The sequence below is a fragment of the Microtus ochrogaster genome, chromosome 7, assembly GCF_000317375.1.
Source record: "Microtus ochrogaster isolate Prairie Vole_2 chromosome 7, MicOch1.0, whole genome shotgun sequence".
Taxonomy (NCBI): domain Eukaryota; kingdom Metazoa; phylum Chordata; class Mammalia; order Rodentia; family Cricetidae; genus Microtus; species Microtus ochrogaster.
This window is the reverse complement of record NC_022014.1, coordinates 56,604,559-56,630,766: the sequence shown is the minus strand read 5'-3', so window position 1 is coordinate 56,630,766 and position 26,208 is coordinate 56,604,559. Positions and strand designations below refer to the sequence as shown.

Sequence of the window (26,208 nt, the reverse complement as noted above, 5' to 3'; positions counted from 1 at the left end):
GACAGGATGGAAACAGCTCTGTTGGAGTCAACTCCCTTAGCCGAAGCAAGCTTTCCTCCTAGATTCAAGACACAGGGCACAGCAGGAAGCCATGGCATCTTCACCCACAGGAGGAGCACTATGCTTCGTCCCATTCTGCCCAGCTGTTTGAAGTGTCACCTTCCCTCAAGGCCCTGGGGTACTCTCCTCCTCAGTCCCAAGGTAACCCTAGGTAACCTTAGCATCTCCCCATTCTCTCTGAGCTGATCTGTCATCCCTATGACTCAGCCTTATTCTGGGCTGTCCCCAGTCAGCCCCTCCAGGCTTTTGCTGGATAAAAAGCAGTTGTTTGGGTTGGGGGGGGGGTGGTGATGACAGTCCCCTTCCCTGTTGGAATGTGGCTATTGTTCTCAGGGCCCAAGCTGCCTTCATCTCCAGCAAGTCCACTTCAGTTAAATTACAAAACCAGCTACAGGCTCTGTCTCCAGCATTCCCATGCACGGTACCCCTTTGAAATGGCACCCCAAGGTTTGATGTGGGGCTTAGTGTGCATGCCACAGCAGATATTGTACCCTGGTCTCCAAGGCCGCACCCAGCAAGCTGCCTGCTGGGTCACTCTGGGCTGGCTGCAATCCTAGTTACACTCACGCCTGCCATCTTTCAAACAGGTATGATCAAGCCCTTCCTTTGGAACTCAGTGAGGATTACGGAAGGCGATGTCTACCTGTAGAGCAGCGTGTGGATTAGGGCGCTGGTAGAGGGTAGCCTTTCAGGAAACGCCTGACCCGCTGGCCTCTCCAAGGGGAGGTGTGAGCTGGGAGGAACTGCCTTGCCAACCCCATAGGGCTGGTGGCAGCAGCAAACCATGCAGAATACCAAAGCTTCCAAACCCTCTGAGAGCTGCCTCAGACTGGAGACACAGCTCAGGGGGCACCTACCTAGAATGAGCAAAGCCCTGGGCTCCGTTTCCAGGAGTGCAGTGTTGGAGAGAGTGAAGGATGGACAGAGGGAGAGGGGGAAGGAGGAAAAGAAGGTGACTTCAGGAAATAGAAGTGACAGCAACTTGATTACTCACTCTGTGAAATTTAAAGAAACCTGGCATTGCTTGAGGACATATTGTGCATCAGGCTTTATCCTAAATACTTATTCCAATTACACACCATCTATACAATAGCCCTATTTTTTCACTGACTCACTGATCTATTCATTCATTCATTCATTCATTCATTCATCCATTCATACATATTGCTCCTTCCTCAGCTGCCAACTTGATTCTCATCCTCAGCTTCCCCAGGCCATCACTCAGTGACCATCTTGTGAGGCCTTCCTTAACCACGTTACCTAAAACCAACCACCCAAACCTCCTTCTGCTCAGGATCTTTCCGCAAATCACGTCCATGCCTGCACATTCTTGCTACCTCAAGGTTCACTGTTTCTCACACACATCCCCCACCAGATTAAGACTCTCACAAGGCAGGCCATTTGCTCTGATTCACCCATCCACGTCCTGAGCACCCAGCTTGCAATGGTGTCTGAGGACCTTGCACTAAGCAATGGCGCAGAGATAGGTGTTGACAAAGCCCCTCTCTCCTGGCAGCCCCCTCCTCACCGGCAGGGAGAGAACAGCACCCAGCAGCACTTAGCAGGGGCCCAGGGACACTCAGGTGCCTCTCTTGGCCTTCCTGGCCTTATTGAACTTGTTCCCAGCTTCTGGTTTATTCCACAACTATTGAAAGCTCAGGAATATATATATATATATATATATATATATGTGAGTCTTGCTCTTCCAGGAGGTCTCTGTGTGCTCCATGTCACACGGAGAACCGGGAACATTCCCCACAACCCCATGTTAAGAAGACAGCTACTGGCAAGCACTGCCTGAGGCTTGCTTGGTTCCAGACTGTGCTGGCAGACATTACCCCATGTGAGTGTCCCAGTTAGCTATCAGTGTACCCATTACGCAGGTGAAAACAACATGGCCCGGAAGGCTGAATAATCAATCTGCCTAAGCAGGAGAGAACTCGAACGTGCCAGGCTGACTTCTGGTGCTTTGTCTTGCTGCCCCACAGGCCACAAGTCCCCTCTCCAGTGGCTCTGTAGCTGTTCCCCTAGAGATCAGCAAGAAGGAGATAAGGCAGAAGGTGGTGAACTCCAGCAGGTGGCCTGGCGAGGACCTCGGGGAGCACTCAACGCACCTGGAACACTATTTCCTGGCCCCACACCCTGGAGACTGAGCTGCAGTGTTCGGTTCTGGGTTTCGGTAACCAATTCCAGCATGACAACAGTTTCCCACGGGGGTTCTTCCATCCTCTCAAGCAGAGAACCTTTGCCCCCAGATCCCTAGGACTCAATCCCTCACGTCTTCCTGGGCCTCTCATTCCAAGCACAGGCCACCCCTTCCTCCAACTCTGGCCAAAGAAGAAGTCTTCGGAAAACAGTTACATGCCTTTGGAAACCATAACCAGCAGCTCATTTCCAAACCTACACGCCGAAATCATTTTTAATAAGGTGAAAAATAACTTCTCAGAAAATAATAAATATTCGACAGCCCGGCTTTCTATTGTTTCAAGACTGCGGACTACCGGCACACGGGGACTGCTCAATAATTCAGTCTTAAATTTCTGGGCCTTTGAGACTTCTGACAGGGGAAACTGCTCTCCGCCAGCCAGTTGATAAAAATAGCAAGCGTTTACGGAGCCCGTGTTAATTAACCGCTGTGCGGGGCCGTGAGCTCTACTCCACAGCACCACGAGGCAGGTGCTAGCATCCTTCCTGAAAAACAAAAGCGAGCAGAGAAAACAGAGCCTCTGGGAAGTTGGCCAAGACTTAGAATGGCCAGGTCAAGATTCAAACCCATGTCTGCTTTTCATTGTTGCTATGGGTTTCAATGTCTTACCCTGAAGTACTAGAAACATAATCCTTGGATTGGCCAGCTGATGCTATTTGGAGGCAGGACCTTTGAAATGTAGTAATTAGGATTAAATTGTGGTCATAATGGTGCAGGACCCAAGGCATTAGTGGCTTATTTTTATTCTTTTTGTTTTATGCGCCTGCACATACATCTCTGTGAGGGTGTCAGATCTCGGAGTTACAGACAATTGTGAGTTGCCATATCGTTGCTAGGAATCGAACCTGGGCCTTCTGGAAGAGCAGTCAGTGCTTTTAACCACTGAGCCATCTCTTCAGTTCCCCTGCACTAGTGGTTTCATCAGAGTGCACAGTGAGGCAAATCTATAACCTCAGCACTTGATAGTCTGAGACAGGAGAATTGCCATGAGTACAGAGCCAGCTTGGACTACAGAGTGAGTTCTGCGTGGGTTAGCAAAACAGACAAACAAACCAAAGAAAGAAACAGTAAACAAGGACAGAAATGGAAAGCAGTGCCTGGCTAGCACACTTGCTCTTGCGGTCTGAGTGAGAATGGCCCCCACAGGCCTACACGTCTGACTACTTGGTCCTCAGTTGGTGGAAGTGTTTGGGAAGGATGAGGAGGTGTGGTCTCCTAGGAAGAGGTGTGCCACTGGAACCGGGGCTTTGCAGTTTCCAAAGTCTCCCTCTCTCTGTCCCACACTTGTGTCTCAAGATGTAATCTTTTAGCTACTCCTCCGGTGTTATGTCTGCCTCTCTGCTGCCCTACTCCCAGCAATTGTGGCCATGGGCTCCCTCTCTGAAACCCCAAACCCCTAGTAAACTTTCTCATGGCATCTCTTCACAGAAACAAAAAGTAACAAAAAGCTATTGTTCTGTCTGGCATTGGAACATCTTCTGAGGTCATGGTGACAGAGGAAATTCCATGCCCCCTTATCATGCATCTGGACCACACAGCCTTGAGAGCTGTGAGCTAACCAAGCTTTTATTCTTTCAGAATGACTTAGTCCCAGGTATTACCTATGATAGCACCAGAAAGCACACTAGCCAAAGAACTTAAACAATACAGTCATATGTCATCCTGCCCAAGTTTTGACTATCGTCTGAGGGACACATCTTGGCTACCCAATCCTACAGGAGTAACAGTGGGAAAAAGAGAGGCTAACTATATATGCTTCTTGACCCCCTGGATTGGAACCATCGTCCCAAGACTCTGCTCCACAAAAAGTCAGTGACCATTGTGTCCTGTCTCCTTTTCTCCACCATGCCACCAAGGATTCTGCTTAGGGGTTGCTTAGTGACTTCAGATTCATCTCAAGCTCTGTGGCCCAAAGAACACAAATTCCTAACTTCCACAGAGGGTGAGGGGGGTAGAAGCGCGGCTCTGATCGCCTTTAGCCTATAGGCCAGATCATCTTTCGTCATCTCATCTGCACAGAGGTGACAGAGTCAAGGACTTGCTACCATGGGTCTCAGCTTACCATGTCTCAAAGCCCCTGTGGGCTTGGCAAAAACCTCAGAACCCTTGCAACGTTTTTTATCCTGGGCACCATTACATAACCCAAGCTGGACGCTCTCAAAGGACTCTGAGATTCATGCATCATTCTGCGGTGCATCTGTGTATACACTGCGTGAAAATACACATTTTTGTGAAATAAGTAACAGAATCGCTTTCTGAGACACAGCTAGAGAAACGGAATTAGCTGGCTGCTCCCGACGGTTCCGTGAGAGAATGTCTTGGGCCGAGTGGCTCTTGAGTCATCAAACTAGAGAGAATGGCAGACGTTCTCACAGTTTAGACAATCAGAGGGGAGATCAGTAGATCCCTGCCAGAGAATCACTGTTGGGTCAGCTGCTAGCACACCCCAAATCAACAATGTTGCTAGGATCTAGAGACCAGAGAAGCTTCTGGGCCACAAAAAAACTACCCTGAGAAGGAGCAGATGCTTCAGGTAAAAACAGACCCGGCCATTTCTCCATTGACTGGACAGAGGGATGGATATGATGGCTGACCTTGACCATGAGGCAACTTCAGCCTCCATGTAAGGGCGGCCTTATGATAAGAGTAGGGTGCTAAGGGTAAATTCCTCCAGGCAGGGGGTTTCCTGGGGTGCCTAGAGGATCCTGAAGTAAAGTCTTCTCTGTGTTTCCCTGCCTGTACCCTAATGCTGGGTATGAAGGAATGAAGATGGAGTAAGTTTTGTGCAGGTCAGCGGATCACACAGACTCCCAGGTGGGAATGATTCACGCTTCCTCCACCTCTAATCCAACGGCGGCGTGGAGGCTCCATCAGAGCTCCGGAAGGCACGTATACTGTTCTGTAGGAGGGAGGCTCCATCAGAGCTCCGGAAGGCACATATACTGTTCTGTAGGAGGGAGGCCAGAGCTCCGGAAGGCACGTATACTGTTCTGTAGGAGGGAGGCTCCATCAGAGCTCCGGAAGGCACGTATACTGTTCTGTAGGAGGGAGGCCATTACGCCTGCCTACTATTCAAGGGAGAAAGGACAGCAGATGCTGGCCAAGCCCATCAGACTCTTGGATTTCAGAGCCAGCTCAGGGGATCAGAACCCACGAGGATCCTGCTTCTCATCCTGCGCTGTGGAACTGGTATGTGGGACATCACTAGAGGAGGAAGAAGGGAGAATTGGCAAAGCTAACGGCCTTAAGTGCTACAAGGTGAACAAGGAGTCTTGTGGGCAGTGGGAATGCTGTGAGAGAGTGCCAGGATGCTGCTCTGTGACGTCACCACTGGGGCACTGGGTAGGACTAGAAACTTGAACTTCTCCATCAACTCTAGTTTTAAATATAGTCAATTCATTTCTTTAAAACCTGTGAAGGTCAAATGTAATACCTCTGTAAACAGGATTCCACCTTGGGATTGTCCCATATCATCTCTTTAAAAGAAAGGGCAGGGACTGGCTGAGTGGCTCAAAATCTTGCTCTGCAAGTGAGAGGACTGGAGTTTGGATCCTCAGAACCTGAGTGAACAGCAGGTGAGCATAGAGGCCCCCCTGAAATTCCAGCCTGAGAAAGAATGGGTAGAGGATTGCCAGAACAATCTTGCTAGTGATTGCTGTATTAGTAGGCTGTGGCCTTGATGGAGACAGACTGCCTCCAAAAGAAAAAAAAAAAAGAACAAGATGGATGGAAGATGCTTGACATCAACCACAAGCCTACACACACTCATGCATGCATGCATGTATGCACACATATGCAGAGACTGTACCTGTACACATATGCATCCACACAGATACAAACATGCAAACACACATGCACATGCATCACAAACACACACACTTGAAAAGAAAAACAAATAAATACAAGTGCAATGACAAAGCAGTAGACAAACACAAGCGAGCAATTTCCTCCAAACCCTTCACTTTACCCAGTCTGACAGTTCCTTCAAACAGGCCTGTAAATTCACTGGCTTCTCTGCAAAACCTACCCAGTAGACAGCATGGTTGTGCACCGTGCTCTAAGAAGGAGAATGCAGAAACACAGGAAACATCTTGTTTAGGAACACCAAAGATGAATAGCAGCACGCTGAAATAATGCCAAAAATACTGAGAAGGTGTGGCCAGTGAGGTTCTGACGACCACACTGAAGAACTCCATGGACAGATGGACGCAAGAGGCTCTGTTGAGTGAGGTGGCCACAAGGCCTTCTGTGAATGGGATCTTTTGAGCCCTGAGAGCCGTGTAAGTGCAGCTAATGTTTGCTGAGTATAGGGCACTAGGCCAAGTGCTTTGTAAGGATTACTGCATTTTAGGTCTGCTGTAACCCTACCACCGACAAGGCTCACGCTGTCAAAACCACACAGCACTGTTGCTCAGACTGGCTAGGTCTTGAGAGAAGGCTGGACACCCCGGGCAGGGAGAGTGGTCAGCAGTAAGAGCATGGAATGGTATGAACAAAGCGAGTGAGTGTGTTTCTAGGGGAGGGGGAGGGTAAGGGTGTGCCACCACTTGGCATCTAGAGGCAGCGGGAGCCCCAATTTGCCTAGCGCTCTCAAAGTGAAGGTTCCACAGGGGAAAGTTAACCTGGTAGAATTCAGTTCCCATGGAAATGAATAAGATAGCAGCAAGTCTTCTCTACCCACTTTTGTTTGGGCATTCTCTGCCTGCTCCAGGAGAGCAGCCGAGGCTGGGCTGGAGCATCCCAGTTGCAGCACAGCTCACCAAAGGACAAAGAACAGTGTTGGGACTGATGGAAAAGCCTGGACTTGTGACTTAGCATTGCTGGCATGAAAGGCGAGGACAAAGAAGGGCGTGCTGGGGTCTTCCTGTGAGCCAGACAACAGGAAAGCTTAAATATGCCATCGCCCTTAAGTCTCCCCATCTCTGATGCCATTTGCATTTACATCATGGCCATGGAGATCAGTAGCCGAGCTGAGAGATGGTAATTTGGCCACTCATCTGTGCCTCTCCTCACCTCCTGCCCCTAGCATGCAAGTGACTGAGGAGTCAGCTATATTGGCTTCCCAGCTCCATCAAATGATAATTGAGCAAATTATCATCCCAGGACCTCACTTCCTTTGCCATGAAGCAAAGCAGAAATAACCACGTTACAGCCGGCGATAGGCACTAGGGACCCTGCAGACCATGGTGCTGAGAGTAACACCTGGTCCTTAGCAATGCTACACTTTGGTTTGGTTTTTGTTTGTTTGTTTGTTTTGCTATGATTTTTACCATTCTCTCTTGTCCTCCAGGCTCTGATCTCAGAAACTTAAAAAAACAAAATAGGTGCATTTGATTCCTGTTTTCATCCTGATGCATTTACAACTGCCGTAGGCATGGAGGTGACTTCCACAGGCTTGTGGGCCTACTAGGTTGCCCATATCCTTGTCAGAAGTTCAGAGAGTCCTTTTCATCCCCTCTCACCTAAGCCTAGAGAGGTGTTTCTAAGGGTGCAGGAGCCAGGGTCCGCCTTCCGGTCCAGCCACAAAGAATTTGTAAGGAAGTGATGTGAACCACGTTCTCGCTCCAGCAGACTACACCACACAGGCTGTGGAGGCCGTGAATAAGCTCGATAAGCTAGCTATCATCCAGGCCTTCTCTGGTCTTGCCTTGTTGCGTGACTGAGTCCTTGTTGTGTTGCCCAACATGATAGCATACACTTGGGCCGGCTCCACTCTCCACCCCAGAGTGAGTATGGACTGGATAAAATGAGGTCCCTTCATGTCTCCTCTCGCTCGTGCCTCCTCTGACTTGGCTGCTCACAAGCCCCCTTTCAGCAGCTCTCCTGCGAGAGAGGCCAAGCACAGATCAACTTTCCCCCACTACCGAAGCCAGTTCTCATTTTCCCAGGGAAACAGAAGATTCCGCCAGCATAAGAATTCAAAGTTAGACAATTGCGGGATGAATCCCAGTTCTCAATGAGTAAGCTGGAGCAAAATGCTTTACCTTTCAGGGCCTCCACTTTCTCTTCTGTCCAATGGGTTCACGGTGCCCACGAAGCCACCAGGCAAGTGGTTGAGAGACACCACGATGAAGAGATACTAAAGTGTTAAGATGGAGGGACAACTAGTCTATCTCCCTTCCAAAGTCTTTGCCAAGGGATTGAATCTCCTGGTAAAGCAAAGACCAGAAGAGTGAACCAGATTGATCCCTCCAGCTTGATATAAAAGACCTACAAAGGGCTTACTGGAAGGGTAAGGTCCAGCAACTCTCCCATAAAGGGCTGGATTGGAACCATTTGTAGCTTTGGTGGCTATCAGTTTCTGTCAGAACTGCATCACATCTCACAGACAGACCACTGCAAACATGTGATCTACGGACATGGCCACGCTCCAATAAAACTCCATTTTCAATCTCAGGTGACAGGGGCTAGAATAGGCCTGCGGACCGTTATCTGCCCACTTTTATCAACGGTTGAGAGTCAGTGAAGGGCATGCCCCTTTGGCCAACCTTCTGCCTACTGACACTCTCTAGGGAGCCTACCCCATGGGAGAGGTAGAGACCCTTCAAACCAACAGAATTTCCCCCTGCCTTGGAGAACCAGGGAATCTGATTTTAGGCCTGACAATTTGTTTCACATAATTCTGTCAGTAATTCCCCTGACTTCCACTGGCAGCTATGAGGTAAATGATTTGACCCTTTCCTCTGAGTACTATCCCCCCACTGAAGTAAATAGAGGGTATCTTTCCCTCCCAGAAGCTAAGTGTATTATTTGCCTCATCACACAAGGCATGTGCAGAAGTTCCCCCTCTATTAGTCTATCACTGAGGCAATCAGACCGCCAGGAGCCAGAAGTAATTTACAACGGGGAAGTAAACAGGGCCTCAGATAAATAAATAAGAGGCCTGGGCTGGTCTGGGGCCTGAAACGATTAAGTAATGAGAGTATCTATGGAGAGATTTAGTGCTAAGTGAGCTAGGACCAAAGCCGTTTCCCATGGAGGAATCAAATTATATCATTGGAAAGAGATCTTATTGAAGTCCCTCACGCTGAGAGGGGAAATCAGCACCGCTGGGGGAGGGAGGGCTGCCATCATTAACACAGCAATTTGGGACTCCACACGGAGGCCGGCTAATTCGGGGCAGGTAAGTGAGTGGGTTATATATGGCAGGTGAGCGGGCACACCAGTGAGCTTGTCCACCAGGAAAGCCTAGTCAGAGCCTCGATAGTCACAGGTTGGGAACTTTTTCTTAGACGAACACCGTTCTGGAAAAGGAGAAACAAGGAGGCAGGGCGGGAAGGAGATGCTTCTGGTGCTGACTCAATTAGAGAGCTAACACCCTAGAGATCCCTGGGGCTGCCTTTTCCCAGGTGTCCAGGCCTGGAAGCTATGAGCTCTGGGAAGTGGTCTCCTCTTCCTCCCTATCCAAGAAAACTGCTCCTATCCTTCCCATCATGGGTGGTCCCAACCGTGTCTTTGTAGGACCCCAACATTCTCCCAATATAAAGTCAGCAGCCTAGGGGAGTCAGTCTCTAGACCTTCCTTCTCATCACCTAACTTGCAGATGCTCTTCTTGGTTCTGCTCTCCAGTGAGCTTTATTCTTTCAGTACCCTGCCTCAAGTTCATGACATGGCCAACAGGCGCCTATAGAACCCCCCAGAAGCCTGTTATGGGTAAGAATGATGAACCCATTTATATTCACAACTAATTGATTCATAAAGATCACAAACGCATTTTTATGGGCATGGTGACCAAGAAGTATAAGATCCAGGGACGGGCAGATTTGGTGCCTGTATCTGTATTCCTTTCCTTGAAAGACAGCCGCTACTCTAGCCGGCTCAGATCAAGTAAGTCTTCTAGGCTAACATTCTTCTCCCACGGTTTCCCCATTCCTTACGGAGATGCCATGGCTAAGGTAGACTAATGTGTTGCTGCTGAGCCTGCATCTCAAGACCAGAAACCTGAAAGCTGGTGATCTTGGGTCCCCTACTGCTGTATGACTCAGTTTCTCCAACAGTAGAATGAGAACACTGATCTAAAGTGACAGAAGGTGCTGTTCAGTTCTGGCATTTGATGAGGATGGCTGTGTGGAGCAGTGGAGGAGACGAGGGCCTGTGTAAAACTCAATACAGAACTGAGCCCCCGGTGTGATCAGAGATTCTTCCATTTGGATCATCCACCAAAAGACAGAATCTGTTTTCCTCTGCGTTGCCTGGGTTGTGTCTCTTTCTTTATATCCCCATTATGACCTTCCCTCCCTCACTCCATCTCTCTCTTTTCCCATGGCTTTCCTCCAAATTCTCTTCCTTTGCCCTGCCCCTAGTTCTTTTTTATTAACCCCAGCCTCAACGGACAGTCATTTAATTCTTCCTCATGACCCAGACTTAAAGATGGCAATGACATCAGGTCATCCCCAAAAGCAGCACCTCTCACTGACATGGGACCATGAAGGGAGTCCCAAGAGCCCACATCCTGCAGTGCAGTATGGGAGATGTTGACGGTGGTGGGTCTCCTGGAAGGAGGGAGATCAGACGGGTAGGGCAGATGGGGAGAAGGGCGGCAAATGATAGGCTATAGGCTAGAGTTTCCGTTTATATGGCACCGCTGCCGAGTCTCAGAGAGAGAGAGAGAGAGAGAGAGAGAGAGAGAGAGAGAGAGAGAGAGAGAGAGAGAGCGAGCGGGAGAGCGCTGGTTTGGAAAACATTAATATTTTGATGTCCCGGAGTGGTTCTGGTTCAATCATTTTAGAAGACATGGTTCATTTCAGCTTTGGACTCATTCACCAGATGTCTTTCAAACAACCTCTGGTTTAGATCCCAGATCAAGAGAAAAGCATTTGGAGCTTTAGGCCAGTGTTCAGTAAATTAGTATGATCTAGCCTTCTCTCACTCTCCCTTCAAAATTGGGTTTGATTTTAGTTTGAACCCCCCTCCTGCCCCCGGTCTTTTTTTTTTTTTTAAACCTTCACTGAGCTGAGGCTTCCAATAACTAGACAATCCCTTTCATTGCCCATTGGAAGTCCAAAATCAATGAGGCCTGGAGATGAAGCCAACAGTTTATCTTTTCATTTCATTTTATCAGAGAATATTATTCCCAGACCTTTGAAATAATCATCAGAACCAGTATTCCTTTCCTTAGCTCACAGTGCTGGGCACTGGCTCACATCTACTAGAGCGGGATCCCACCATGGGCTATTTCTCTCTGCAGGGAAGATCCACTGCCAAGTGTGAAATCCTGCCTGCCGTTCCTTTAGCCTCCCCACGATGTGTGTGCTTTCCAGCATGCAAGACATGGCTCTGTGTATGTGTGTGCATGCAACAGGCATGCACATACACGCACGGTCTTAATGACTCATTTGGGGCTGTTCAGAGCAAGGAAGAAAAAGCTCTGATTTTCAACAGAAAAGTCCCTTTGAGCACACAATGAGAAGAAAAAGTCAACTTCGAAGAGACTGGGTTTCTTTTCTCATCATCCCATTCCTAGTGTTTTCATCTGATACCCACCTAGTTCTAGATGCCAGGGTGGAAGATGCAGTTAATGACAAACAGCATCCCTGCTCCCAAGATGCTACATGCTATTACAGGTGACAGAGCAGGGAGCAAACACATCATCAAACAAACGAGTCAACGAATCCGGGCAGCAGGAAGTGCTCTAAAGAAACCAAAACAGGGTCAACTTACAGACAGTGCCCAGTAAGGAAGGAGATCACCACCTACCACACACAGGGACCCAGAAGGGATTTCTGAGGAAGGAAAGTTGGAGCGAAGACCTGAATTTCAAGGACTGGGCCTTGCTGACATCTGGAATCTGTGTGTTCCAAGAAGGAAGAGGCTGCCAAGAGGAGATCAGAGCCACTGTAACAACAGGAGGAAGGCCCACGGGAGCACAGTAGGTGGGAAGTGGTCTGAGGTGCCACCACAAAGAGGGGCAGGGACTGTAGAATAGGGTATTAGAGTTGGCCGGAACCAGCTAGAAGGTAGGGTGTTGGAGCTGGCAGGCTCAGTCAGTCACTTGAAGGTTTAATGTGTGCACGTGAGGAAGTCTGATTTGTCTTAAAACGATGATGGTCGCTGTTGGACGGAGAAGATGGCAGAGGAGCATGAGAAGAGGCAGACTGGCTACTGAAGATGCTTTGTAAGCACCTCCTGGAGAAAGGGCAAGTGGCTACTGAAGATGCTTTGTAAGCACCTCCTGGAGAAAGGGCAAGTGGCTACTGAAGATGCTTTGTAAGCACCTCCTGGAGAAAGGGCAAGGCTACTCCTAGGTGATGTTGCTGAGCCAGAAGGTGGCCGACAAACTGGGAGGAGACGGTGAAGGCAGCGCTGACAGTCACTCTGACCCCACGCCTTCACACCAGTACCCATCCACAGGGAGAGCGGCGTCACGTGTTCCCGGGGAAGCCCCATCTCCATCTGCTGCTTTCCGGTCTCATTAGACCTAATCATCTCTCATCCTTCATTCTCATTTCAATAAAGGAAGTGCCTAGCAAAGGGAAGAGGGTCTGCAGAGAGCACCATCAGCAACAAAAGCCATAATGACCATTTCCTAAGACAATTTTGTTCAGTGCAGGAGCCCTTAGCATCTGGTGCCTGACAATGCTTTGTCCTGAGGTCTAAAATCGCGTGGAAGTCCCTGAAGGTTTTAGACAGAGGTGTGCCCCATGCACGTCTCCCGCAGGAAAGAGGGAGGTGCTCTCCAGAGACTAGAAACAACTGTAGTAACATTTCACGGCCTCTGACCTAGACCCACCATGGCAACATCTATGCACCACAAGTACCAATTATCCCGAGGAGACAAAGGGTGCCCCTCAACCAGCTGGCTGCTGTCTTCACAACCCCAAGATCTCAGTACAGCATTGCTCAGTAACTGGAGCCGCCTTACCAGGGCCCGTCACTAAAGTGAAATAACACCTATGTTTTGGTTCAGAGCCTAGAAAGGAATGTCATTTATCCCTCAGCAGTTCTCCAACAGAGACAAAGTTTTCTTTTCTTTTCTTTTTTCCTGTCTGTCTCTGGTGAGGTATGATACATGCCTGTGTATGGTATGAGATGACATTTATATGGGCACAGTGTGATCTGATATGTATATAATGTGTTCTAGCATGTATAGAGGTATGTGGTATTTTCTGTGTATATGTTATGCTTCATAAATGGGCACGGCATGATGCATGTATGTGTGTGGTGTGTTATAATGTAAGAGTATGGTGCAATGTGTATGTGAGCATGCTCAAATGAGGGGTATGTATGGTATGATATATAGTGATATATAGTGAAGTTTGCTATGCATGTTAAATAGTATGATTATGTGTGTGGTGTAATATGACTATGTATGTGGTGAGGTATGACACGTATATGTATATGAATGGTATGGCATATTATGTGTATTAAGTATGGTGCTATATGATATGTATACATGTTAGACACACATGAATTTTTAAAGATTTATTTTCTTTGATTTAATGTTTATGAATGTTTTACCTGCATGTACAAATGTGTACAATGCACATGCAGAAACCTTCAGAAGCCAGAAGATGCTGTTAGATCCCCTGGAAATGGATTTATACATGGCTATGAGCTGCCTGTGGGTGCTGGGAACTAAACCCAGGTCCTCTGGAAGAGCCCCTAATGCTCCTAACTATTGAGCCATCTCTCTGGCCCTGCCCATGCATTTCTGAAAAGGAGCAGGCAGCATGGAGTTTATCAGCACGATAACTGTGTAATTAAAAAAAGAACAGAAGTTATAGTCCAGTATTTCCATATGGATAACACAGGTCCTCTTCGACTTTAAACACTCACTGAAGTTAGATTTCCTTGAACACTCTGGTCCAGTGTGCTGTTTCGACAGCACCTAACTGAGATGAGGGGGACCAGACCTAGGTCACTTCCTAGAATTCAGTTTTGACTCATTGTGGCTACATAATCTTCTGGAATTGAGGTGTATCCATGCTCAGGGTAATGTTGGTAGGATTTTATGTCTATTTCAATCAAAAGCTGACTTGTCAAGTAAAACTTCAAGTCGAGAGCTCTAGATACACCAGAAGAAGCCAAACCATTGGTTCCCTGGCAGGATTTCCCACCTTGACTGACATCCAGGGAGAGAGTTCTTGGCTCCATAACAGGCCGTGTCAATCAGAGGGAAGCCATGCCTCTGAGCAGACTTCATCGGCATCCGCAAGGTAAGGAAGACTTACAGAGCGCTGATGAGAAGAACACCACACCGCGAATTAAACATTAAAATATTATTCTAAACCATGAATCAAAATCACCGGCCCTGCACACCAAATCCAGGCAAGGAATGTGAAATTTACTTAAATGTCTCCATTTCTGTTTGGTTTGGACACTGCTGTGTTATCATAGTTTTGCTGTTGTTAATATTATGTCAACACTTTCATTCTAGGCCTCAATCTGCAAGACTTGTAAATGAACTGTAAACCTTAAAAATGGATTTAATGTTCAAATTTAGGACTTTAAGTCCCTAGGAAAGCCAGGAGAAAGGAAAGTCACCGGTGTGTGTGCGCCTGCGTGTGTTTATTGTTCGAAATTATGCTAGAATCTGGATCATCGAATTAGAACTCTACTTGTTCCTGAGGGAGACCCCCCCAAACACTGGTTGAAAATGAGAGACGATTCAGTTCTTTGGAAATGTTTCTGTGGTTACTGATTCTAGTTTGAGAACACCATTTCAATATTATTTGACAGGGATATATATCTGCATGATTCAGCTAATACAAGAAAGAGTGCTTGGGGTCTACCCACCTGCAAAGGGTATTTTTCCATGTAGACTACAGCAGCACCCTAACATTTAGCTTCTAAGACAGTGCCCACCTCTTATGGCGTGCGAGGATGCCATGACATGTGTGAAAGTTGGCTTTGGGTTCTCATTTGTAACAAATACTACACTCTTTATCTGTGCATTCTTGGGATGGCCACAAATCCCTGCCTACGTTGGCCAACTCCGCCACATGCTGCAGGGTGCTGAGAGCAGCCGTGGTATTATGCAGCAGTAACTCTGCTGTCAGGGTTCCAACTCCGAAGGTGGGTCTCAGCCAAGGGAGCCAGGGAGGGAGCCAGGTGGCAAGAAGCCCATAGTCACACCCTCTGGGTGGATTGGACACTTCTGGGCTCTAAACTCAACACCCCAACACAGTGGATCAACACACACATCCAGTGGGTATCCAGGACACTCGAGGTGTCCCTGGTCACACAGTCTTGTTCCTGGGAACTGGATGTCACAAGGACCCGACAGTCCTGAGTATGACTTGGCATCCTTTATTTATTTCTTTTTAAAATTTTTCCAATGGGGGGGGGCAACATCTCACTTATTTACATATACAGCAAAGAGAATGTATTGGATCACAAAGGCTTTCTTTGCCTGTGTGAACCATCGAGTGAGTTGCTCTTGCCATCCGCTGTTCAGCATCAGCAGCCAGGATCCAGGATCTTTTCTGAAGCCCTCACACAGGTAACACCTTCTGCACACACAGCCCTCCTCTTCCCGCGGTGATTCAGGTACCCCCCAAGGGTTCGCTCTCAATGGGACCACCCCTGGCCAGTGCTGTTTGACCAAGGTTTCTCTGGCTTCCCTGTAGGATGATTTCCCTCACTGGAACCCATGGCATGACTCAAGAGTGACACCTACATCCTCAGAAATCCATCCTGGAACCCCCCACACCAGGCAAACCAACAGAACCCCTTCCCTTCCAACCAAAGAAAATACTAAATCCACAAAATCACTTAAGCCACCCTTCCAAAGCAAGGGAGACTCAAAATGTTTCATGCAGCGACCTATAAGAAACTCATTTTGTGGGATGTTTCGCATTCCAACCCATGGTTTATTCCCCCATATATCCCCGCCGGTAATATCAACCAGATGTGGCAATGCAGTCTGTGCAGAATTGTAAAAATTACAAGCATATTCTGCAGTTCCAAAGCACTGGATGCTCACAGCTCACTTTTCTTTGCCTCTTAGGAAAAAAAAAAAGATTCAAAACAATTTCCAAGTTGCCAGAATGTTCTCTCGCCTGATCATGTTAGAGATCTCTTCTGTTCGCCCAAAGGACTGAAGGGACTAAACACGCAAAATCCAATTCCTACCTCTGATAAATCTCAGGGAATCCAGAAAGGCCTACTTGCTAGCATTAAGTCTCCAGATTTTTCTCTTTTAATATTTCAAGTCTTCATATCTGAAATCTCTGATAACAAGCATGTGTTCATATATGTTTACGTAAGTAAGTGTGCATACTCCAAGCACCGAATTGTAAAAATTTCACCAAATTGTGGTTTTTCCTCTGTCTTTCTCAGTCTCCAAGCCCTTTTAAGCATGTCTCAACATGGGAGCTACATGATAGGGTGGAGAAATAAAGTATAGGCCAGGTTTACTCCTTGTGATTAAACGCTTAAGGCCTGTTTCACTTCTGTGTAATGGGCATAACAATAGGCCCACTGCAGGATTCTTCTGAGGGACTGGAACATGCATTTGGTGCATAGCAAAAAGTAGGTACTCAACAGCTGGCTGGTTCCTTTTTTCCTGCAAATTTTATAAAATAACAGGGATTATCTTGGATGGGTGCTTCCAAAGGCATACTCACAGGTGAGACATTGCTTAGCATGTCTATGTACAAAGTCAAATACCCAGTTCCATTCCAGACCTAACAAGCTAGCTATCCTGGGTGCACAGTGCAGGAGTCAGCACTGAAGGGTGTCTTTCCCGACTGCTAAGAACTAGAGCTTACCCTTGCCAAGCAGAATATATGACTCTGGGCCAGAAGCTTTCTCCTGGTACGCTGTTTGAATGCAGATTCACAGGTGCCATTTCAGATCCATGGGGCTAGAGACCAACTTTCAACAAGATCCCCAGGAATTTAGATGCCCAGGTAAGTTCAAGAAACCGAGACTAGACCAGCAGTTCTCAACTTGTAGACTGTGAAATCCCTTTAGGGAGGGACGGGAGGAGGGGGGTCAAACTACCCCTTTAAGGGATTGCTTAAGACCATAAGAAAACATAGATTTTTATAATTCATAACAGTAGCAAAATTACAGTTAGGAAGTAGCAATGAAACTATGTTGGGATTACCACAACTTGAGGAATTGTACTAAAAGGGCTCAGCATTAGGAAGGCTGAAAACCACTGGTCTAAACAATGTTTGCTCCTGGTTCTTGTATCATGTGTTATAAAAGTTTATAGGACAATTCAAATATTAGCCTTCTAAACAACTCTATGATGACGTCCAAAGGTTTCTGTGCTCTGCTGGGCAAATTCCTGATGTGAGAAAGGGAACTTTACTTTTCCATGTCTACTCTTCTGGCTCTGGATTAAAGTAAGACACAGATTGAGAACAAGAAAGAGAGACGGAGACGGGGTCAACGTTTACAAAACAGAAACACCAAGAGTGATGTGACACCTACTGTTATTCACGACCTATCCACACATAGACTGAAGGGAAACATGTCTGCAAGCATGTGTCCAGGCATTTCCCAAACCAAACACATGAACCTACTTCCTACAATGTGGGACTTGGTGGACGGAGCAGAGATGGGACTTTCGTGTCCATGTTCCTTGAGATCTGCTTGGCCATGATCTCCGAGAACATGACCTTATTCCCTGCAGCTCCCATCTGAAGAGCCCGTAGGACATATCAAAGACTGTACTCCATCCAGTCTTCTCTAGGCATGACACCGCATCCCAGAGAGGAAACGCAGCAACGAGGACCACCCAGGTCTCTGCGCTCCTGGCTCCAGGCAGGCGCCGATGCCTGCAGCCTCACCATCCCCACGGGTTGGCTTCCCACCATCATACTGTCATTTTACCACATCAGATAGCAAGCCTGCTGGGAAGCTGGCTAGCGTGGCTTTTGTTTTCTCCAGTGGGTTTTTGCTTTTACAGCGCTGTTTCACATCGCCGCAGAGTTTTATAGAGACACATACTGCATGTAGTTATGTTTGAAAGCCGAATGAGAAATCGAAAGAGCGAGGTGGTTGCAGAGGGCTGTGTGAGCTGCAGAGGGTACTGCAGAGGTGCAAGGCTCCAGTCAGACAGCAAGGCAGGGCTCAGGTAGAGCCTCTGAATGATTCAGGCATCTGGCGTCGCCCTTATTAACCTCTCCAAATGACAGTACAGACGGTCTGTTTAGGACCTGAAATTAATGAAGCTTGGGTCTGCATGCTGGATTTGAAAGCTATTGGCAACATGACACAAGAAGTGGTTTGTTTACCTCTAAAATGTGTCACTGGTGTGTCTATGTCTTCAAGGTGAAATCTAGAAAGAACTTCTGACCTACTGTCTTTGCAAAAACTCCCTTAATACCACAGTGGGTTGACCTATGCCCTCTACCTCCCAAGTTCACGTGTTGAACGATGCTCTAAGGCCCAGGACCTCAGAGTGCAGCTGTGTATAGACTCTAGATCTTCACTGAAAATGGAGCCATTTGGGTAGAGCTTGCATTTGGTGTGACTCATGTCCTGCCTGATAAGGACAAGGAGACTGATGTCCTCGTAAAGACGAGGACATGCATACACAGAGGAACATGGGGACAACCTTCGGCAACCAAAGACAGAGCCTGACTGCCACCTTGAGTTTCAGACTCCAGAACTACATGGTTTCTGTAGCTAAAGCCACTTGGTCTGTTGCACTTGCTATGGCAGGCCCAGAAGACTGAGCATGGTGAACCCCAGTGTGAAGCTGACATCTGAGATGCAGAGGGTCACTCATCCAAGGTCATCAGAAGGTGGGATTCAAAGCTAGGTCTGGAAGGCCCTAGGTCCCTCTTCTTTTCTCTGGTAATTGAGCGGCCTCAAAGAGACAGAACACATTGCGGAATGCAGCTTCCAGTTAGTGTGGGGATCTAGAGCGGATCTAAACAAGACAGACAATGAAACAGAACACAAACAGAGCCCCAACAGAGGAACACCCCAGAGGCACTTCAGCACAGGAAGCGACTGGAGATGGATGCCTCCTGGCCTTTCTCGCAGACAGCAATGTCACTTAGCCACAGCAGAAGCCCAGGGACTCAGAGAGTGGTTCACTGGGCACTTGCGGACTATTTTCAGCTGCCTGGGGATTAACTTTGCAAGCCTCTTGCCATTCCATTGCTCCAAGTGAGTGACAATGGGCTTAACCCCGGTGTCATGTTTTCAAAGCTGTCAAACACCTCACTGAACTAAGAGGAGAATAGTCAGATTCCCAGCCATACCAGCACAACTGCTAATGTGGCTACCCACTACCTAGTCCTCCAGGAATGCACTGGCCATGGATCCAGGCCAGGTGACCCAGCCATGCTCAAACTCCAGTGGCAAGGCCAACCCCTCACCTTGTTCAATGCTGTGCCATCTGGGAAAATACAGCTCTTTTAATCACTGTTTTCCACTCCTTCGAAAGAATTTAGGGCAATATTACCTCTTTAGCATTTCATAGTCTACCCCAAAGTCTACCCCACCTCGCCTGTGTGTAGCTAAAAGCAAAGGCCGAAAGTGCAGGTGGGAATGAGAGATCAATAGCTTGCAGGTAGTAAAACAAGCCACGGGCCATCCTGTCCTCTCTGCCTAACAGAAATATGAGCAGGGAGGCAAAGTAGCGTGCCCAGGGCACACAGTTTGTGAGCAGCAGAACCAAGAGGAGCTGGGTCTTCCCAAGCCAAGTGTCTTGCTTATCCAGCCCTCTGCTATGCTGGAGTCTGGACTGTTTGCTAGATGCAGAGCTCTAGCACACCACAGAGCCCAAAGCACAGCATGCACACTGCCCATTCACTAGCTGACGGGAGCTGACCGCAGTCTTTACTGAGCAATTACTATGTGCCGTGTTCAATACTTCTGGTATCCATTTATCCTCACAACGCTCCCAGAGACATTGGTGAATTACTATCTACCTTTCTGATGATGATCTAAGACTGGCAGGGGGAAGCAATTGTTCTCAAAGTGCATACGGACAACCTTCAGCTCTTTTTCCCTCATCACCTCCTAGTCTCAGATCATTGGGAATCCCAGAAAAAGCAGAAGCATAGTTCCCACTCTGGGTCCTTCTGTTAGGATGCAAAGAGCTCAGACCTTTCTGGCATTGCGCACACTGCAGCAGTGGGGGATACCTGGGACATGCCCATTATACTTGAGAACAGACGTGGGGGAACATAGGCTTCGAGAGGGTACACCCCGATCAGAGGGTACTACATCTGAGAGCAGAAAGGGGACAGTGACCAGCAAAGGCCCGGGAGAAACACTAGGACTTGTGATAGGTCCATCGTAGTCCTGAGACACAACTGAGAATAATGTCCACTCCACCGTTGGCCGGACAGTGTGGGATGGTGGAAAACGTAAGATAAGGACTTGGTGGAATCACATGTGTCCTGGGACTCTGGCCTAGTCAGTGTTACTATTGCTATAATGAAACACCATGAACAAAAGCAAGTCCAAGAGGAAAGGGTTTAGTCGGCTTATGCTGTCCCACCACTGTTTATCAATGAAGGAAGTCAGGACAGGAACTCAAGCATGGCAGGAGCCTGGAGGCAGGAGCTGATGCAGAGTCCATGCAGGGGTGTTGCTTACTGGCTTGCTCCCCGTGGCTTGTTCAGCCTGATTTCTTATAGGACCCAGGACCACCAGCCCAGGACTGACACCACCCAGAGTGGGCTGGGCCCTCCTCACCAATCACTAATTAAGAAAATGGCATTCAGCGGGATCTTTGGTGGTGTTTTTCTCATTGCGGGTCCCTCGTTTTAAGTCGCTCCAGCTTGAGTCAAGTTGACATAAAAGTATCCGGCACGGACCCTATTCACTGCTCTTCCTCTTTGTCTTTGTCTCCTCACTGTGAGGTTGTACTCTTTCACGTGTTCCACACATGGCTCCCCGACCCTTCACAGGTCAAAAACAATGAGGCCGCTCTGTCCTGGATTAGAACCTCCAAGGCTGAGCTTCAAGAGACCTTCTTTTCTAAGTTAATGATGCCAATCTGTCGCCACAGGGATGGAAATCTAGCATACTTTCCACTTTCCGGGGTTTAGAAGCAGATTTGACATTGGTTTGCGGGCAATATCGGTGTGAAGACTGAAGCTGAACGCAGAAGCCAAGCTCTCAGGAGGGGCTACCCCTTAGATCTATGGGATTTATGAAGCAGAAATTTGACCTCGCTGTGCTTTACTTTCCCATGCAATGGGGGAGAGCAGCGGGCTTAGGAACACACACTCTGCGGAGATGGGGAAAAGCAGCCTCTGGATTGGAGCGATCCAGAGTTAGATCTGGATTCCGCCCGAACTCTGTCAGGCAAGCTCATCAACCCCTCTGAGCCTCTGCTTCACTCTCACAGAACAGCACTAAGCACGGTATGAATCCCCACACCTACCCTGCAGAGTTGTCAGGACAACGGAATGATTTCACAGATGTAAAGTGCGCAGAACAGCACCTGGCACCCAGCGCTTCCCGTCACTATTATCCTAACGCATCACTGCAAGAATCTCAAGCACTCCCTGAAAGCAGTGTGGAGCAGATGCCGCAATAAACTTGTTGACACCTATTGTTAAAGACCGGCATTCCTCACTGCGTCTCCTCAAACCACCACCTTCTGTGGGGAACCTGCTGTCCAAACCAATTGGATGGATGTGCGGCCACACTTGGTTTTTGATCAGAGGACACCGCCCCATGAGCAGTGATCGTCAGCTTAGACAATCCCTGAGAGAGAGCTGCGGAGCCAAACTCCCCTCAGTCCTTCTCCACCAAAGGGCTCCCTGGGCTGCAAAGTCAGTGTACCGTGGGTTTTTACTTTGATATCATGTTCGGTGTTCCAAGGGATGCAACATGAAATCCTCATGGTACCGCCTTGGCCCTGCCCCCAGCTGGTCTTTACTACTACTGGACTTCTCAGTTACACGGACTGATACATTTCCTCTGGGTTCAGATGCCTCTATTCTCACTTCCGGACATCATTAGTTAGACGTATCATTAATAGAGCACACAGGCCATCGGTAGCTATTGCTTCTCTTTTTCATCTGCACTTCAAATCCATCTTCCTATACCACCACGGCCTTTCCAGAAGATACAGGTTATGGTTTGAATGTGAAATGTCCTCCGTAGGCATGGAGATTTAAACAGTCTCAACTGCTGGTGCTGTTTCAGAAGGCCCTGGAACCTTTAGGAGGTGGAGCTTCTCTGGAGGAAGTGAGTCACTGAGGTGGGGCAGGAACTGAGGTTTTGATAGCATAGCCCACTTTCCTGTCTGCTGCCTACTTCAGAACTGTGGATGCCACGGGACCAGCAGCCCCCTTGTTTCTTCCCCCATCATGAAGGAGCGTGTCCCTTTAAACTGTAAGTCAAAAGAAACCTTTCCTTTAAGTTGCTTTTCGTCAGGTATTTAGTCACAGGGACAAGAAGAGTCAACCTACTAAAAAAATGAAAGACTTGAGGTTGGAGAGTTAGGTGGGTCTGTGAGGAACTAAGAGGGACAGTTGCTGAGTATGGTCAAACACACTGGAGGCATTTATGAAATTCTCAAAGAATTTATAAAAAACATCCTTAGAGTAAACACTGGCCATGAAGATAATAACAAGAGCGAAGCCCAGAAGTGCTGCTATCTTGCATGTCCTGCTACAGATCGGTTAGCTGCATGGTCCATGCCAAGCCTGCCTCCCCAGGGAACCGACGTGCGGTGTCTCCTGGGAGGCAGAGCTCTTTTCTAACAGGGCTGACGGCATATGTATACACACCCATGATTGCACATTTATTGATTTTCTAATTTGTACCCTGCTTACTTCCAAAAAGGCCCTGGAGTGGCTGACAAAATAAGACAAAGACATAACGGGACCATTAAGAAAAATCAAAGATCAAGCCCAAAGAGAAAAAGCGATGGCTGATTAGCACTCCAACCTGGGTTAATATAGTTGCTTCGATTTAAAATATATTTATATATATTTAGCTCTCAGCCTTTGGCAGTCAGTCAGAATATGTCAGGATTGGGCAAAGAGCGAGCTAAGTATCCTTCACAGCTTCTGCTCAGAGCAAAAGGGATGGGCTCTAACAGGCAACGGAAGAAAGTACACTGAATGAATGAATGAATGAATGAATGGTAAATAAAAGAGTCAAACCTCTCAGAGAAACCCTCTTGTATCCTTGGACCCATATCTACCTACTCAGCTAGCCATCATTGTCTCAGTGCCTGTCTGTGCCAGTCTTTGTGCCTGGCCAAGGACTCCCAGAAGGATGATCACCAAATGGGTCGAACACTGTGCCTGCCTTCATAGCAGCAATTCTCTGGCGGGAGGCAAATGCTTGGTATAATGTATCTCAATGCCCACTGCAACTAGAATGCTCCCCTGTTCCCAAAGCTGAGGTTGTAAAAACAACAACTAGAGAGGCAGCTATAGGTAAGTTGGTCCTTCACCTATCCCATTCTGCTCAACCCTAGGAAATACACGATTACACTATTATCTCACTGGGTGCTCGTGGTTCCCCTGAGCGGCTGGGAGAAGGGACAAGAGGCAGTTCTGTTTACTATGAAGACAGGCACAGGAAAGGGGCTCTCCAAACTCTTAGAAAAGGGCCATTAGGACAAAACCAGTGAGTTCCAGCTCCGGGTCTTACAGCCAGCATTGCAGACACTGGTTAACAACACCCGAAACTTCTCTGTCTGGCTCAGGACTCTTGGCACAGAACAGGCATTGCCTGGTGGCTTTAGGGAGACTCTGTGAATATAGGAAAACTACCTAGCTGAACTTAAACCAATAGAGTTCTCCTTTCCCGATTGCACTCTGTCAAAGTCCTCAGCAGCTGCAGCCACCAGAGCCTTCTTCCGCCCAGACACTGATGCTGAGATCCCAGGAGAACAGCATATACCTGCATGACTTGGTAAGAGTGGGATGATAAGAAGCAATGAAGTCGTCGAGGGGACACATGGCTACTCAGGGCACACTGAGTGAGTCTCTGCTAGTTCCTCCTCTTGGTGGGAAATCCTAGAGAGAAAACTACCGCCACTGAGCATGCACAAAGCTTCCTGGTTGGAATTCCTAACACATGTAATACATTCTGATGTGGCATGCCCTTCTGTATGCTGTGAATATGTTTTATTACCATTGGCTAATAAAGAAGATGATTTGATCAACAGTCAGGCAAAACAGAGCCAGGCGGGAAATCCAAGCAAAGATACAGGGATAAAGAAGGCAGAGTCAGGGAGACTCCAGCAGCTGCCAGAGAAGCAAGCTGTGAAGTAATAAGCCATGAATGTCCTAGTAAAATACAGACTAACAGAAAAGGGCTAATCTAAGTTATAAGAGCTAGTTAATAATAAACCTGAGCTAATATGCCAAACTGTTTATAATTAATATTAAGTCTTAGAGTGGTTATTTAGGAACTGGCAGGGGGGCAGGGAGAAACCTCCAGTTACAACATCCACTATTTACATAGTATTTCCATTCGGTTAAGAATGACAAGTCTAAGAAATGACTTAAGGTATAGGGGAAGGTGTGCATAGATATTCAGATACAAATATCTGCTAATTTTATACAAGGACACAGTCAGCTGAGAATTTAGTTACCTGTCAGTCTGCGGATTAACGCTCCAAGGGTACTGAGTGAGGACGGTACAGGGAACGGTTTGTGAAAAATTAGGACGGTTTGTGGCGGATCCACTGCTTGTTTAGTTTGGTTAGGTGACCAGGCTATGCGTTTCCTTGGGCTATGTGTCCATCCAGGTGGATATAGATCGGAGGCAGGGAAAGGGAGATCATTTCCTTTCTTACTTTTAGGAAAGTAACTAGGTGAACAAGAGAACCAAAAACAGGGGGTGCACTCAAAGAAGAGGCCACTGACAAGCACTGATGTGTCCTGAAGAAATCCAACATGACCACTGATCTTCTGAATGCCAGCCCAGGCCCATTCTTCTTGCTCTTTGCAAATGTATTTATATGCATAGGGTGTGTGTGTGCATGTGTTTATACGCATGCACATACATAAGTATGTATTTCTAATTCAGGGCTTAAGTGCACACAGTGACATGTGTTTCCTATTTTCCAGTTTATTCCAGTCTACAGGCACGGTTTGATTGCATAAGTAGGCATTAAACCCAGCCATGGGGAAGGAGACTGGTGGCTATAACATGGGAGCTGCCCCAGACATGTGAGTGTCTTCTCAGTCAGGCTATGAGTCTGCTTGTCAGACACTGTGCTGTCCCATTCAGAGAGCCCTTGGGCAGCACAGTTCACCTGTCATCCATGCCAGCAGGGTTTCAAGTTCACTGTCAATAACTAGCATTTGCAGAGAACATCATAAGCCATGAGTCACGGTCTCTACCACAGTCTGCACCTCAAGCTCCCAAGCTTCTAGGCTGTCACAATGAATATATGCACCCAAACGATTCTGGAAAATGTGAAAATCAAATTTTCTTTATTTTTCCATCAAACCATAAACCTGAAGACCCAGAGTTCCTGGACTGTCAATGGCAAGAAGTAGGCTATGGGCAGGGACTGCAGCAGTCAGCAAAGCAGTGAGTTTAGTGACTTGATATTAAGAACACACACAGGCAGCTTCTGATGAATAAAGTCACCCCAACCCCTCTCGGGGAAATTCCATGCAGTAAGTTCAGACCCAATGGAAGACCTTCCTTCCCCTTGCAAGGGAAAAAGAAAATCCATCACCACACACTGTTAGCCTCCGCTGGTCAATAAAGCCACCCGGCTCTGACAAAAGGAGCTAGAAGGCAGACTCTGCTCTGAAGCTCCACACGGCACGGGTGACACACCCCACAACAACCACAGTGCCCATGAGACTGAAGCCAGGTGAGACGCAAGGCAGAGAATACACATGAACGCTACTCACAGTCTGGTGAGCTTCGGTGTGCTCTGGAAAAGCAATTCTGGAAGGACCTGGAGCTTGTTCTTGTTCAGGCGTCTGGGGAGAAAAAGATGAATGAAAAGATGTCAAAGGGGTGTCGAGCACAGACAGCACACACACACACACACACGCAGAGAGAGAGAGAGAGAGAGAGAGAGAGAG

At 47.7% G+C, this 26,208-nt stretch overlaps 1 protein-coding gene across 1 annotated transcript in view; it reads right to left on the bottom strand.

The window, feature by feature from the left end:
* Positions 1-26,208, bottom strand: part of Slit3 (slit guidance ligand 3) — a 597,086-nt gene that overhangs the window by 456,446 nt on the left and 114,432 nt on the right. Inside the window, exon 4 of the mRNA XM_013347495.2 lies at positions 26,032-26,103. Coding sequence (XP_013202949.2) covers positions 26,032-26,103 — 72 coding nt within the window. The remainder of the gene's footprint in view (positions 1-26,031; positions 26,104-26,208) is intronic.